This window comes from Castanea sativa, chromosome 1 (genome assembly GCF_040712315.1).
Source record: "Castanea sativa cultivar Marrone di Chiusa Pesio chromosome 1, ASM4071231v1".
Lineage (NCBI taxonomy): Eukaryota > Viridiplantae > Streptophyta > Magnoliopsida > Fagales > Fagaceae > Castanea > Castanea sativa.
In genome coordinates, this window is record NC_134013.1 from 8311864 (window position 1) to 8328401 (window position 16538).

General features: G+C 36.1%; 1 protein-coding gene across 1 annotated transcript; it reads left to right on the plus strand.

Moving 5' to 3' along the window:
* Positions 1-4692: 4692 nt before the first annotated feature.
* LOC142621904 (COP9 signalosome complex subunit 4) lies at positions 4693-13306 on the plus strand. Its single transcript, XM_075795276.1, has 14 exons — positions 4693-5006; positions 5096-5247; positions 9398-9501; positions 9655-9715; positions 10466-10558; positions 10658-10758; positions 11076-11184; positions 11269-11313; positions 11426-11494; positions 11596-11687; positions 11775-11817; positions 11916-11975; positions 12721-12780; positions 13096-13306. The coding sequence occupies exons 1-14, from the start codon at positions 4877-4879 to the stop codon at positions 13168-13170; spliced, it is 1194 nt and encodes a 397-aa protein (XP_075651391.1). The 5' UTR covers positions 4693-4876; the 3' UTR covers positions 13171-13306.
* Positions 13307-16538: the final 3232 nt, after the last annotated feature.

A 16538-nucleotide genomic window follows, 5' to 3' on the forward strand; every position in this document is an offset into this window, starting at 1 on the left:
AAACTAAAAATAATAAAAAAATAATTTTCGGTTACTGTTCACACACACAAAACACTGTTTGATGGGACTGACGAAGTCAAACACAGACGAGATCGCCTCCACATACGAACCTGACCTAGTATCCTCATCACTGACGAGGATGTTAAGATCATTCAATACTGCCAATAATGTCTCGGATGGTTACGAAACCAGCTGGACAAGCCGTTGGAAGCGTATTGAATCCCATTACTCAGTTGAAGACGTTATCAAGAAAAACATTAACACCACGTTACCATCCACAACGGCTAGAATCCAAAGGGATATATAAAGCCCTCACAACGCCAATACAAGGTACACACATAGTCACAAGGAATACTGAGTTATTCTATTTTATTATTATAAATCTTCCTTTGCACTGACTTTGGCATCGGAGACGTTGTGGCAGGCACCACACCGGTGACCATTTTAGTGAGCTCTTACTTCCATCGTGACGTAGGAGTGTGACCGATCATATCTTGACGAACTTATAACGACTGACAAATTTTTGCTTCATCACTGTTCATTTGCCTTAATGCACTATTCATGTCCCATGAACAGTACAAGAGGCACTGGTAAAAAAAAAAACCACTGAAATGCAGACGCATTGCATTTCAATTGTACCCAAAGGGGTACTTAGTCTTAATAGGTGGATCCAAAAGACTCTACTTTGGTGAGGTTCCACATCACCAAATATATATATATATATATATATATATAGAGAGAGAGAGAGAGAGAGAGAGAGAGAGAGAGAGAGAGAGAGAGAGAGAGAGAGAGAGAGAGAGAGAGAGCTTGGGTTCAAGTTACACTTAGTGTAACTCTAAGCAATGTTACATCATTCAATATTTTTTAATTGGATGCGAATATTGACAAATCTACCGTTAGATTACATTATCTTTGTATATTCTTCATACTTGAAAATTTTCGAGACAATCAAAGATTGATAGTAATGTCATCAATCAATTGTTAAAATTCAAATTTTTGTAGTTTAAAATAAAGCATAAAAGATGAATTTATAGATAAAATGGTAAATAGCATCCGATTGATATGAAAATTGGCATGCATGTTAAGAATATATAGAACATGTAATTCAACGGTTGGATTTTCAAAATATTAATTCAAAAACAAGTTATTTGGTTGTGTAACATTACTTAGAGTTACACCAAGTGTTATATGAACTCAACCCATATATATATATATATATATATATATATATATATATATATATATATATATATATATATATATATATATATATATATATATATATTAGTACATACTATATCCCTATTGTTAACTCAAATGGATTTTTTCCCATAAAACCAAATTAAAGATAAAAAAATGTACTTTAATTTTGACTAAGAAACAAATTGAAATTAAATAAAAAGACAAAAAGTAAATTAGAAAACCCTAGATATATAACTCAGTATCCTATATTTTATGCATAGTATATCTATTAATTTGGCTTGTAGTGTAACTCCTTTTTTTTTAAGAAAGTTTTAACTTATGACGTCCGCTCTTAATAATAACTCTTTTATTATCAGAGCAAGACACCAATCAGTTTTTGGTGTAGGCGATGATTAAACCTCAGATCTCTTATTCAACCATCAGATTTTACCAATTGAGCTAATTGGAACCTGATGATGCGAGGAAAATCAGTAGGCTAGATGCTTCGGATTTGAAATAACGATTGACTGTCTTTATGGCTTGAAAAAGAAAGAAAAGTGATCAAAGGTGACCAGAGTCGCCGGCCAAGAACCCTCTGATGCTAAAGTTAGTTTTTCTCTCTTAATTTTGGAGTTCCAACTTTTTAGGAAATGTCATAACGTACCTTTGTCTGGTGTGAATAGGCTTTTATATAGTGCACCCTTAAAACGGTTATTAGACTTGTGACCTCCCCTATATTTGAGGAGGTTTGATGGTTTAAGGATAACTTCCACAACTGTTTAGGAGTTAACATTTTTCACATAACTGTCACTGGAAGTTATGCTTGCGATAAGAAATTGTAGTACCATATCAGGAATTTTCCCAAGTGTCAAGGGTTCGTCCAAGGTTCTTCCTGGCGTGCTTCCGAGAAAGTCATTCCTCTATGGACAACCTTCTCACGGACGAGGTTGATGGTTCCCTTGGACGAGATGAAACAGTTCCGTCAAACCTGAGCATGTGAAGCTTGTCCAAGCATATTCCTGCATGGACGAGCTCTTTACAGACGAGGTTTTTACAATCCTTGCTTTCCCGGCCTTGTCCTAAACGACCTCCATGGACGATATTGGAATTGTATTTTATCATACCCCATCAGAACTCACTTGTAGTATAACTATTAATTGTTTTAAGATGGTACATACTGAGTTTTATTTTAGGTAGCTCACAGATTCTCCCCTAATTTTTGAAACAAAAATATTTTTCTATTTATGTTTTAAAAATGAGCAAATGCCCTTAATCTGTTACCATTGCAATTAATTCCAACAAAATTACAATGATTACAAATAAAATCCAAGAAAACAATAATGCAATTCTTAACTTTTTATCTTCTTTGTAGTGTATGACCAATAACTCCTTCAAAAGATTCCAATAAATTTTGATGATGCAAGAAAAATTAGTAGGCTAGATGCTCCGGATTTGAAAGGACCACTCGCTCCCTAATGGCCTGAAAAACAAAGGGAAACGATCAAAGGCGACCGGGATCGCCGGCCAAGAACCCTCCGATGGTAAAGTTAGTTTTCTCTCTATATCTTTTAAGTTCCAATTTATTGGGAAAATGTTCAACGTACCTTCTATGGGTCTGAATGGCTGTTTATATAGTGTCCTGGGGGCAGTTATTGAAATTGTAACCTCCCCCGGACTTCAGGAGGTCCGGAGTTCTTGGATAACTCCCATAACCACCTGATCGTTGCATTTTCTCACACAACGGTCATTGGAGTTTATGCGTGTATTACAGAATGGTAAAATGTGCTTAATAGTTCCAAGTGTAAAAGCCTCGTCCATGAGTCTTTACGTGGACGAGTCCTCTCGGGGTGGGCTGCGCGCATCCTTTGGACGAGGGATGTAGCTTTGCTATCACCCAAGGACGGCCTTGCGCGTTAACCATCTTGATGCTAACTCCTGGACGGCTGTCGAGGTGCAAACCGTCCAAGGACGGTCTGAGTGCCTTCATCCCTCATCAAATTTAATTGAGGAAGTAACGAATTTAGGGTATTTCCTCATTCTCTAACATACAAGGAAAAATGTCCCCCCACCCTCGGCCACTCCCCTTTATAAAGAATATAGTGAGTGATAAACAATATTTTTTTACTTGAAAGTTGAAACCTGCAATAACATTAATTTTATTAACATTATTTATAATTTGTCACGTGATAATTTGTGAAAGGAATTAAAAAAAAAAATTGATATCAAGGCAAAAATATTAAGAATAATTAAATATCAATAAATCCAGGGACTCAATTTTACATGTTAAAGTGGTCAATTTTGAGTGGTGGAGATTTTTTTTTATATGGATCCACACTTTTTATTTTCCATTAATATCTTTTTATTGGAGGTAGATTTTGACAAATCCACCATTGAATTACATTTTCTTCTTATATCTTCTATGTTTGCAAAATTTTTAAAAAAATAAAAATCAATAGAAATGTTATCAATAAATTGTTTAAATTGCAATTTTTTGTAATTTAAAATTATGCATAAAATATAAGATTATAAATCATAAAGTAAATAATTTCCTATTGACACAAAGTTTGACATATATATTAAGTGTGTAAAGAACATGCAATTCAACAATTAAATTTTCAAAATATATAATTGTAGGGACCCAATTTGCACCTAAGCCCAAAAGAAGAAGGGAATAGGCCCAAAGAGTCCAATACAATGAATTTGTAGAGAGTGAGTTTGAAATCTATATTCTAATGAGTTTGTACATCAATTGTAGTGGGCCAAGATAACCATAGAATAAAGATGAAATAGTTTTATATAAGGAAAATCGTCATTAGACTCAATCCGAGGAGGTTGGTTCTTCTATATATCTCACTTAATAACAACTTACAAATATTATTCTTCAATTTATAGTGTTTTTCTCTCATTCTTCTCCGATCTCCCATCCTGAGGGTCTCCTATCCCTTTTATACCATCATTCTTCCTCTCTCTACCCTCCACGTATAGATCAGATTGTTGGTCTGGTTACTTGTCCCATTAGCACATTCCTAAAGTTTTTGGAAATAGCTGTAAGGCTGAACACTACTCGTCAGATATCACTTCCTCATTAATGCGGCCAAAGAGTTAGCTGCAGAGCATTCAATGCGGTGGTAGCAGCTTTCTCTTAGATATTTTATAGCATTTCCTTGTCTTGTGCTCTCACGATGTATATCCTTACCTACAGGATCTCCTAGAATGTTGCTACTGGATGGCAGACCGCACCTTCCAACCTTGGCTTTGCTTAGCCGAGGAAGTATTCCTCTTTGGACCACCTTCTTGAATGATCATGATTTGACTTTATCTCTTTACCTTTTTACTTACCGACATGGATTCTTAGAAAGATATATACCCGTTCTCGGACTACTTAATGTCCTCAGATTAGGCTTCTGGCCTAATATATACATAGATATGTACTCTCTTGGACCTATCACCCCACAATAATAATTTTTATTTTATTGGATAAGATTATAATTTTAGACTATAATAAATTTTGTAGCTAATTGTAGGGAGTGACAGTAGCAAGTACAAGACGAGGTCTCCCTTGGTATTTTCCAGCAAAGAGACGCTAGGCTGAGCACTACCAGGGAAGGAGCCAACACAAACACAACACAACTTTCAGGGTTTAGGGTTTCAGACTTGCGTTGTGTGTGACAGAATCTGAGAAGAGAAGTCAGCCATGGAGAGTGCTTTCGCTAGCGCCTCTGCGATCACAGACCAAAGGCAAAAGATCGAGCAGTACAAGCACATTCTCGCCACTGTTATTTCCTCCAACGACGTCGTTCGTGCCAAGAAATTCATCGATCACGGTTCGTTTGCTTTTCCCTCTTTTTCCTTTTTGGTTTATTCTGTAACTATTTCGATAATGCTTGAATTATCGGCTATGGCATAATCGCAGTGTTATCCGACGACGTTCCATTGGTGGTGTCGCGGCAGCTTCTGCAGACCTTTGCGCAAGAGTTAGGGAAATTGGAACCCGAGGCACAAAAGGAGATTGCGCATTATGCACTTGCTCAGATTCAGCCTCGTGTCGTTTCGTTTGAAGAACAGGTTCGTTTTGATTTTGTTGAGAGCTAGTGAGAAGTATTTATTGCAACATTAAAAGATGATAGAGCAAAAATAGTATATGAAGTATAGGGCAACACAACCTCATAGCAACAGTCACACAGAGCAATCTAAATTAACAGGAATAGGGGGTGAATGCCCCTGGCTTACCAGGCAACTCCATTTGACGGGTGGGGTTAGTTGCCGGTAGGTTTTACTGGCTGGAGGTGAATCCAAAGGTTACCTATGTTATCAGGCAAGAACTGAAAAGTAGGTTAATATTTCATGTACAACATCAATTCTATTAAAAATTGAATCACTCTTGTTGCTTTGTGGTATTGCTTGGTCTCCCTTACAAGGAAGAGAACCAGGGTTTGAATCCCGTCTCCCCCACTTGTTGTAACAATAATAAGGAAAAAAAAACCAATCAACTAAATTCATTCCAACTAGTTGGCATCTGAAACCATACATAGATCCACAATACCTTTTGATATATGGTCCGTTTGGATTGAGGGGAGTAGAGTATAATTGACCCAAAATTAGCCTATTTTTAGCCAACTTTACTCTACTCCCCTCCACTCTCCCTCCCTTCACCCTCAATCCAAACAGGCCCATAGTTTTTGTGGAAGAACAAGTGATCCCTATATTCTATGAAGGCATTACATAAGATGCGATTTATGTATCTGTTATATCCCCATTGAATTGTTCTCTCTTTGGTCGGGAATTTATTCACAGCTAACCATCCAATAAAGGGAATGTGCAAGGGATAGATTGAGATCAAGCCATAGCTGCTTCAACCAATATACTATCAACCCCTTTTCCCTAATTTCCTCCCATGTATTGGTACAACTGTATCTATTAGATGAAACCCATAATGTTCTTTCTCTTCCACCTGGACTAAACTTTTTTTTTTATAAGTAACGTAAAAATATTATTAATAATAGAAAAAGTTCCAAACCGAGTACGTTGGGGATGTACTATGGGGGCACAGATCAGGAACCAAAAGTGCAACGATAAAAAAAAAAAAAAAGGAAAAGAAGAACAAGGAAAATGAGAAAAGACTACACTCCATTCGAAGAGAGTGTGCAAGAAAAAAGACTTTTTTTTTTTTGATAAGTAAAAATTGGAATAATAAAGACTTAATCTCTAGCAAAGAACGTTCACAACCCCCAAAACTTCTAGCATTCATTTCACGCCAAATGCACCAGATAAAGAAATAAGACACTAATCTCCAAACATCTATATTACGATGCCACACAAACTTTCCTTGCCAAGCCTGAAACAACTCAAGAACAGTATGAGGCATAACCTAGTGAATACCAAACAAACAAAAAACTAAAGACCACAATTCCCAAGCTATGGGGCAATGAAGCAGAAGATGATTCATAGACTCCCCACATCTCTTACACATGTAGCACCAATCAAGCATTGGCACTTTACGAAGGTTGTCTGCAGTTAAGATCTTACCTAAGGAAGTAGACCAAGCGAAGAAAGCTACTCTTGGAGGAACCTTCGATTGCCATATCATTCTCCAAGGGAAGGATACAAGAGTAGGAGGGTAGAAGGAGCTATAATATCCTCTAACCTCAAAACCTCTGCTCCTTGTTGGCTTCCAACAAACTTTATTTGGGCCAAACCCCCGCACAGTCGAAGAATGAACCAACCTCATAAACCAATCAAAGGCTTCTTGTTCCCAATCTTGTGGTGGACGATGAAATTGCACATTCCAGTGAAATCTCCTAGCAGACCAACCCATAACTTCAGCCACCGAGGAATCCTTTGACCAACTAAGACATTAAAGCTCCGAAAAGGCCTCTTGGAAGGTACAATCCCCGCACCACACATGCTTCCAAAATTTCATTCTAGCACCATCCCCCACATTATACACAAGGAGTTTAGAAAAATTCAACCAACCACTTCTAATGAATCTCCTGAATCTCCACAGGTTGACCCCATAAGGACTCGTCACCTTTTTCATACACCAACCACCCCAGATATTCCCATATTCTGTAGTGGGGCTTCTAGCATGTTGGCAAGGTAGTTTTGGCCGTCATCTTAATAGGTATATATGGCATATGGTTCCCCATTGCTTATTGTGGTGCCTTTGGAGGGAGAGAAATAGTCGGTGCTTTGAAGATAAGGAGAGATCCATATCAAATTTGAAGCTATTTTTCTTTAGTACTTTAATGGATTGGTTGGCTGTCTTGCAGAACCAATATTTTTCATCCTTTCTTGATTTCTTAGATTCTTATAATTTTTGTTCTTGATTGTTTGACCCCTTGTACACTCCCTGTGTTCTAGGATGTTCCACCTTTTTTTGATATCAATAAATTTTTTACTTATATATATAAAAAAAAGATATTCCCATATTTTGCCTTTATAACCCTCCTCCATAAAGCATTAGTCTTCATGCCATACCTCCACAACCTTTTTCCTAGCAAGGCAGAATTAAAGCTCCCCAAACTTCTTATTCCTAACCCCCCAACCTACAAAGGCTTATAGACCTTGGCCCATTTAACTAGATGTAATTTAGGTTCGCCACCAATTCCACTCCATAGAAAGTCTCTTTGTAATTTCTCCATACACTTTTCCACCTTACCTGGTAAAAGAAGAAGGGAAAGGAAGTATGTAGGTAAAGCCGAGACTGTGCTTTAAATGAGTGTCACCTTACCCCATTTAGATAAATATAGTCTCTTCCAACCTGTTAATCTCCTCTCCATTCTCTCTAAGATAGGATTCCAAACAAATAAATCCTTAAACTTAGCACCTAATGGAAGACCCAAATATTTCAAGGGCACAGAAGATTGCCCACACCCCAACAGACCCACTAGAGCCTCCAAATTGTGCACCACACCAACAGGTACCAACTTATATTTTCCCAAATTAATACGTACCCCTGAGGCCTTCTCAAATCTAGCAAGAATCGCCCTTAAATTAGCAATCTGAGAAGGTTCAATATCACAAAAAATAAAAGTGTCATTTGCAAATAAAAGATGAGACACCATCAATGATGAATCAGCCATACTACCCACAGAAAAACCTGAGAATTGCCCAGCGGAGGCAGCCACATCCAATATGCGACCCAAGGCCTCCATAACAATATCAAACAGCAATGGAGAAAATGGGTCCCCTTGCCGAAATCCCCTAGAACTTCCAAAGAAATCAGATGGACCACCATTGATCAGAATGGAAAATTTTACAGCTGAAATGCAATACATTATCCATTTTCTCCATTTATTTGAGAAGCTTAGTTTAGTCCAGCTTTCAACTGGACTAAACTTAGCCTACTTTGAATATTCACAAGTTGCTCAGATCTATCGGCCTTCTAGATCGATTGCATCATCTTTAGGACATATTCAACTTTTGCTCTAAAGCGGTTGGCTGCATCATAAATGACCCTCTGCCTATATCTTTGAAACAATATGCCATCTGGATGCCGCGTATAATGCCACAGGAAAATCCTTGTCCCATATTTTTCCTTAAAGCTCAAGAATTTCCTAGCTTCTTGCCTCAGTTTAAGTAATCATCTCCATAAACCACTATATTTTTTAAAAAATTGTTGCACCCAAGCAACTCATAAGGAACCAGCTTGGGTATAAATGAGCTTCATTGTTGAAGCTTTGTTCAATCCGCAACCCTTTTCAAATTTTGGCCACCCTATTGTTTGAGTAAGCACACTTTATCCAATGCCGTTCTAACACCTCCTCTACCTGCACATCTGCCTTTCCAAAGAAATTTGTTGAAGCACTGCTCAATAGTAGCAATCGCTTTCTCAGGTAGGATGAATATGCTGCACCAAAACCTCTGAATGTTGCATAGGACTGATTGGAGAAGCTATAACCTGCCTGCAAATGATAAATTCCTAACTGACCAGGCATTGATTCTATCTACAATCTTAGCTTTGTATCTTAGGCTTGAGTTAATGAGACTGCTGGAGATCAATGCATGCATCTAGGGTTTTATTTTTTATTTTTAGAGAATCTATATTACATGCTAAGCTGGTTTTTCTGGTTATTATGTTTTATCTTATTCATTTGTAATAGGAAAGTATGGTAATTTTTTCCTGGTCATCTACAAAACAATATTTTTTGGTTATATTTGTGAGTTGAGTTGATTTTGTTTTAAGAATCTTGTTATCTGTCTGCATGGGGTGCAGGTGTTAATTATCAGGGAGAAACTTGCTGAATTATATGAGTCTGAGCAGCAATGGTCCAAAGCAGCTCAGATGCTCAGTGGCATTGATCTAGATTCTGGAATGAGGTCTGAGAGTAAGATCTAATTATGTTTTTTTTTCCATTATTATTTTTAAAAATTGCTCATTAAATGCAGGTATGTTTATGATTATTTTTTTCAACATGAATCATCTCTGTAATATTTCTTCCTTTTTTTTTTTTTTTTTGATGCCTCCATCAGAGTGATCGACGATGCATTCAGGTTGACAAAATGTGTCCAAATTGCTCGCCTCTATCTGGAGGTATTGACGTTCTTCTGCAAGTATAATCTTTAGATTAATTAGAATTTAATTTTTTCATTGGTAAATATTAAAATGAGTATTGCACGCTGGGCATTACTGGACATACTAATCATTGGAAATGGCCACATCAGGGTGGATTATAGGGGGTTGTGTGTGTATGTCTTGGAGGTCAAAGAAAGGTTTCACCTGTGGAGCATAGAGGTTGGGCAGAATAGCATTGATAACTATTTCTTTGGCATTCATCTTAAAGAACAATAGCCATAATTTGAATACCAACTTGTTAAAAAAGATACTAGAGTACTATAATTTTTCGTTTGAGGGTTCTTGTTCTTCTATTGATATTCAAAGTAAACTGACTCAGACACCTTTGTAAGTGCGGATATAGGAGTAAAAAAACATTGGGATATGCGTCATTTTAACAAGTGGTTGACATATGACCCATTCACAGGATATAATTAATTAATAGATTTGTGATTGCTATATGGATTTTTTTTGGACTCCATGTGTTCATTCAGAAAGAAAGCCTCTGTACAGTTTCATGTCAAACTCTAGATGGCTAGGTAGCATTTATGTTGTTCTTGCCTATAACTTGGTGGTGTTTTTAGTTGGGGACTTTGGTTCCTTATGCAGCATCTCATTCCAGTGACCCACTGTCTTAATGATCATAATGCTTGAGTCAATATTTTAGTCTTAGAATATGTTAATATGTATCCCTACGGTTATTGACTATGTTGCATGCTTATTTGGCAGGATGATGATGCTGTTAATGCAGAAGCTTTTATCAATAAGGCTTCATTTTTGGTTAGCAACAGTCAGCAGGAAGTCTTGAATTTACAGTATAAGGTTTGACATTATTGGCATGTCAATTAAGATGATTGTGTTAAAGGCTACATCTTTCAGCATTTAATTAAATTGTTTTCCTTCTCTTTTCCTAATTGTCAGGTTTGTTATGCAAGAATTTTAGATTTGAAGAGGAAGTTCTTGGAAGCAGCATTACGTTATTATGACATATCACAAATTGAAAAACGGCAAATAGGAGATGAGTATGTTTTTGTTTTTTTGTTTTTGTATTTTACCTATGCTTATCCAACTTTTTCATAAGGTTGTGATTGTTGTGTTGTCTTTGTTCTCTAGTTTCACATGGTTGTTAAGTATGACCCTGCTTTATCGATTGATTTCCAATAAACAGAATCCTTGTGTTTTACACGTTTCCTTTTCATGTCTCCAAATTATTGCATGCCATCATGTTTTCAAACTTAACCAAAGTTCCTTCAAATAATCCAAATGCCACAATGTCACCGTTTTCACCTTTTTTAACACTCAAATTGAAGATCTTAAAGGCTCATTATTCTTTTTGCAGGGAGATTGATGAAGAAGCATTGGAGCAAGCTCTTTCTGCTGCTGTGACATGTACAATTTTGGCTGCTGCAGGTCCTCAACGATCTCGTGTTCTTGCAACTTTATACAAAGTAAACACACTCTCTTGATGAATAGTAGTTACATTTTGAGAAATCCTTTGCTTTGTTTAGCTGATGTGTTGTGGTTTGGTTCAGGATGAACGATGCTCAAAGTTGAAAATTTATCCTATACTGCAAAAGGTAATGCCCCCCCCCCCCTCCCCCACTTGAAGAATTCAGCACACATTTTGCTTCATTTCTTGTTGCTCTATTTATTTAAAATTTTGATGTCATTTTAACCTGTTTATACCAGGTGTATTTGGAGCGAATTTTGAGAAAACCTGAAATTGACGCGTTTGCCGAAGAATTAAAAGCACATCAGGTTATATAAGTTTGCTTCTTTTTATTCAGGTGTCACGCTTACAGCATTTGCTTTTGTTGCAAGCCATAATTTGTTTGTCTCAACTTCTATTTTTTCCACAGAAAGCACTTCTGCCAGACAATTTTACCGTTCTGGATCGTGCTATGATTGAGCATAATCTTTTGAGTGCAAGCAAGCTCTATACAAATATAAGGTTCAAAATATGCTGCTGTTAGTTGTTATTTTCCTTTTATGTTAGTGCTGGATGACTCCATAATAATTTGTCATTTCTCTGCCATAGCTTTGATGAGTTGGGCACTTTGCTGGGTATTGATCCTCATAAGGTACGTTCCTTTATATATCTGTATTACTATTTTTAAAATCCCTGCTTCTAGCACTTTGATACTGTGTGTAGGCCCTAAAAGAATTATTTGACTTGCAGGCTGAGAAGATAGCATCGAGAATGATTTATGAAGATAGAATGAGGGGATCAATTGATCAGGTATCAATAACTGCTTATGGCTCGGATTTTTTTTTTCTTTCCAGCCATTAAGTGCTTGTATCAATCATATCCTAACAAACTGAGAAATATCATAGGTTTGTAGAATTTTAGGTGTGTTTGATTGCAAAAAAATTTCCTCATTTTTGTTTCCTGCCAAGAATTGAAAGTTCTTTTTGTTGTAATCACTTTATGCCGTATGGAATCTTGTTCTCATGCCGACACCTACCCATCCACCCACCCCAGCACAGTCATTTTAAATGAATTACCTGAATTTGGACAAGAATGATTTTACTGCAATTACAACAACAACAAGGCCTTTGGGGTTGGTTATGGATCCTCAACTTCAACAGACTAGTCGGGGTTGGCCACATGTATTATCTCCCCATTCTATCATATCCAAAATCATACTCCCTGTCACTTTCTTCATCTTCTTCTTCTTCTTCCTTTTTAAAATTTTGAGAATCTGTCACCTACTTAATTAACATGTCCTTTTTTTTACTACTATTGTGAAAATACCTTCTTACTGCATTTGACTCACCAAATTTCAATTAATTTAGTTTTGAGAGTATCCTTTTCTTACCCTAATTCTTTCCAAAGGCTAATTTCAGATTAGTTCTCTTGATTATATGTTGACTAAACCTAAGGTTCTTTTAATGACTGGAGGGGGTGGGCAAAGGAAGGAAAAGAACAGCTGCATATTTATATTTATCATGTTGTGTGATATATCTGAATTATTTCATATCAGGTTGAGGCTGTCATACATTTTGAAGATGACACTGAAGAGCTGCAACAGTGGGATCAACAGGTGATTCTCAGATTTGATTGCTATTCTATCGTACTACTGGACCTAAAAGATGAACGAACTCTGTTGTCTAACAAAGATGCTTATAGAATTCAAATATAGCTATTGCCTGCATAAGTAATTGCAAATCTCTGCATGTTTTTTTAACCCTTGCTTCTCCCAAATTGCTAATCCTCCAAATAAATGAAGTAAAATTTTCTGCTTGTTTGCCAACCTACAGTGGCTAGGTCCTGAAATACTATATTGGCTGATAAGTAGCTCTCATAGCTGAGTTTCCCTTTCAGCAGCTCTTAGTTTTATTTTTATGGTTTATTGCAGATAGTTGGCCTGTGTCAGGCTCTCAATGATGTCTTGGATAGCATGGCAAAGAAGGGCTTGGCAATTCCTGTCTGATCGATATATTAGTGAATGCTTAGAAGACGATGTTACATTTTTTTGGCATATTTATCTGCTTCAAAAGGTGGCTGTACATTATTAGTCCAGTTTGATGAACGTTACTGATTATGCAATATTATTTTTTGTTTATCTAGTTTCTGTTTAGCACAGGTTCATATTCCCTGCTCTTGGGTGATTGTTTGTGTGCTTTGCCGAAAGTTGTTGATCTGTGTAGATTTAATTGTGGTCTATTAAATCTGAGGAAAAAAAGGTGGTCCTTGAAGTTAATTGATTGAGCTTTGAAGTTGCTAGAGCTCGATTGGGAAATGGTTACCACAACCAAGTCAAGTACTTTTTCTGGTGTAATTTTCATGGAGATGTCTCTCACCCTCATTTATATGGAAATGCAGTACAATCTAAACAGTAGAGCTTCCGTTCAAATAATTTCCAAACCATAGAGAAAATAAAATTGCACACCTTGTTTTTTAAGCTATTTTATTAATTATTAGTTGATTACACTGATTTTACGTTTGAATCGCATTGCCATGGTTGTGGTCATCATGTAATTTTCCTGCTAAGATTTGGCCCCTTCTGAATCAAAGATTTTAGTCCCCAGGATGGGTGCTTTGTGAAGAGTTGGCTTGTGTAGATTTGGTCGTTTGCCCTACTTACTGTCCAGAATTTCATATGCTTTGGTCCCATGCCTAGATGGCTGTTCTTTATGCTTCTTGGTCTCATTAAACCCTTGAAAATGGCTGTTTATGCTGTGGAAGATGTGATCAGTATTGATTGTCCCATTTAACCTGTGGTTTCATATATCATATTTATTCTTTGAAGCAACTCACCTGTGTGTTTGGATTAAGCTTGTTTTGAGGGGCTTATGTTTTGCCTTAAAAATAATCTGGATAAAAATACGTCACCAATTTATTTTTTGAAACTCTAAGAAGCAATACCATAAATTCTGCTTATTGTAATAAAATTCCATTTTGTTGCAAACAAATTTGTTTAACGCATAATCTGCGGGATTTGATAGCTCCAATTTAGATTGCAATTATAGATTTGTAGGTAAGATAATTTTCTCATTATGACTACCGCATACTTTTGATGCGATGGTTACTTCACAAGTATAAATACTTGTGGGGGTGTGGGGGGCAAGAGTCATACATTTAGATTAAACTAAAGTAGAATTTTTATATTATATATATATATATATATATATCATTGTGGTTGCATTGTCAAACGTTTAAGTGTGCTTTTGTTAGTTCAATAGCAGCACAGACCTAGCAACGGGTCTGCCTTTAATTATTATAATGGTAAGTTGGTAATAGACGAAATTCATTACTTAAAAATCAAATCCTAAACCAGAGTCTGCAACAGTTCTTACAGATTGAGTAAAAACATTGACAAGTCTGAGGCTAACAATAAAGCAACAGCAAGACTGCGAGAAGAACATTGTGCACTTAAAAATCAAATCCTAAACCCGAGTTTGCAACAACTCTTACGGTTCGAGTAAAAACATTAGACAAGTCTGAGGCTACCAATAAAGCAATAGCGAGAGGAACATTGTGCACTGGATCCCATTTGTTCCACTTTGGTTCATTTAGTTCATTTTGTTCCATTTCGGTCTCTTAGGCCACTTTGGCCCGATTCAATCCCCTTCTACCCATTTGGTCCACTTTGAACCTATTCGGTCCAATTTGGTCTTATTCGGTTCCCTTTGGTCCTATTCAAGCTACATCATCCACTTTGATCCTATTTGGTCTACTTCAGTTCATTCGGTCCACTTCGGCCCCCTTCTGTCCCTTTGGTCCAATTTGATCTAATTCAGTCCTATTCAGTCTACTTTGGTTCATTCAGTCATTCAGTCCCTTTGGTTCATTCGGTCCCCTTTAATTTCATGTAGTCCATTTTGGTCTTCTTAGGTTACTTTGGTTGCATTCCGTCCATTTTGGTTCCCTTGTCCATTCAATCCATTTTGGACTAATGAGACCTTAAATTGATTCTTTTTGTAGGCTACATTTTTAGTTTTTGGCTCAATTTATTTGTTTTTTTGCATAATTTTTGGGTTGAAAAGTATAAAATTTTATTCTATTCGACCAAAACTCTTTAGTTTTGGGCTAAAAAATACATACAAAATAAGTACTAGGAATTAGAAATAGGATCCTAAAAATGCAAATATTTAAAAGATTACTTTAAAATTAAATTTTCAATAATATAGACATTATACTTATATTTGGAAAGAAAAAAAAATCCTACAATTTTAAACTAATATTATAATTTAAATTTAATGTACATGTTACACTTATTTCATAAAATGTGTACATTTTTTTTAATGTTCTTGAATATGTTCAAATTAGTCAACTAATTATGGTAAATTTAAAACGTCATTTAATTACTCACCTCTTCTATATTTATATATAAAAAATATTATAATTATATAATTTAAATATTTTATTTAAATTATGTATTTCATATATATATATATATATATATATATGAACTTTCAAATATCCCATGCACTAAAAACCTAAAAATTTAGGTTATATTCTTATAAAATAATTATATTATATTTTCTTGTTGTGTGAGTTTGCAACTAGTTCATTTAACTTAAGAATGCTAGGCTCAATTAATGTCATTTGTCCCGTTAAAAAGAAAAACCAATAGTATGATCCCACAATGTTGAGGAGTAGGCAACTTATAATCCAACTCTTAAATTTCTTCCGTCAGATTTACTTTCATATGCCATGTCATTTGCTTCATAGTGGAGGAGTACTATCACACCTCATGAGCTATTGCGATCCCGCAGACAGTCAACACTACAAACTGATCCGGCATATTTGTGGGAACATATATTAGATTTTCATAGTGCTCTAGTTGACACTAAAACTTAGGTAGGGTAGCTCAGGTATAGTACATTGAATTTCTCCAATGAAGTTCAAACGTCTAATTACATTGACTAATAACATACAAATACTTTTATCATTTCCATGAACAATTAAATTCAATGCAGCTATGTTTCTCTCTTAAAAAAATTCAACGCAACTATGTGTTTGAATTTAATTGGAAGTCACCAACGGTATCTACCTAAGTTTTGTCCTTCAGTTAATTTGAGATTGATGAATGATGACTGACAGCAGTGAAGTTGCCTAAATGGCTAAATCAAACCCCTCGTCTGTGCACTAATTACAGGGGTATACATGAAAAGACACGGCAACCACAGTTAAGATCACAACCCTATAGCACTTCTTTCTTGGTTTCAAGAGGGGCAGAACTGCAAAAGGCCTTAACCAAATAGATGACAATCCTCAATTTAAGTCATTGCCTCATTGGCAAATCTTCTTATTCAGAAGAGAACAGTCACGCAAAAATAAGTCCCATCAATAAAG

Coding starts and splice junctions, on each gene's coding strand:
- LOC142621904 (XM_075795276.1), top strand. CDS start 4,877: ATGGAGAGTGCTTTCGCTAGCGCCTCTGCGATCACAGACCAAAGGCAA. Junction 9,502..9,654: donor GATCTAGATTCTGGAATGAG/GTCTGAGAGTAA, acceptor TGCCTCCATCAG/AGTGATCGACGATGCATTCA. Junction 11,818..11,915: donor TGGGTATTGATCCTCATAAG/GTACGTTCCTTT, acceptor TTTGACTTGCAG/GCTGAGAAGATAGCATCGAG.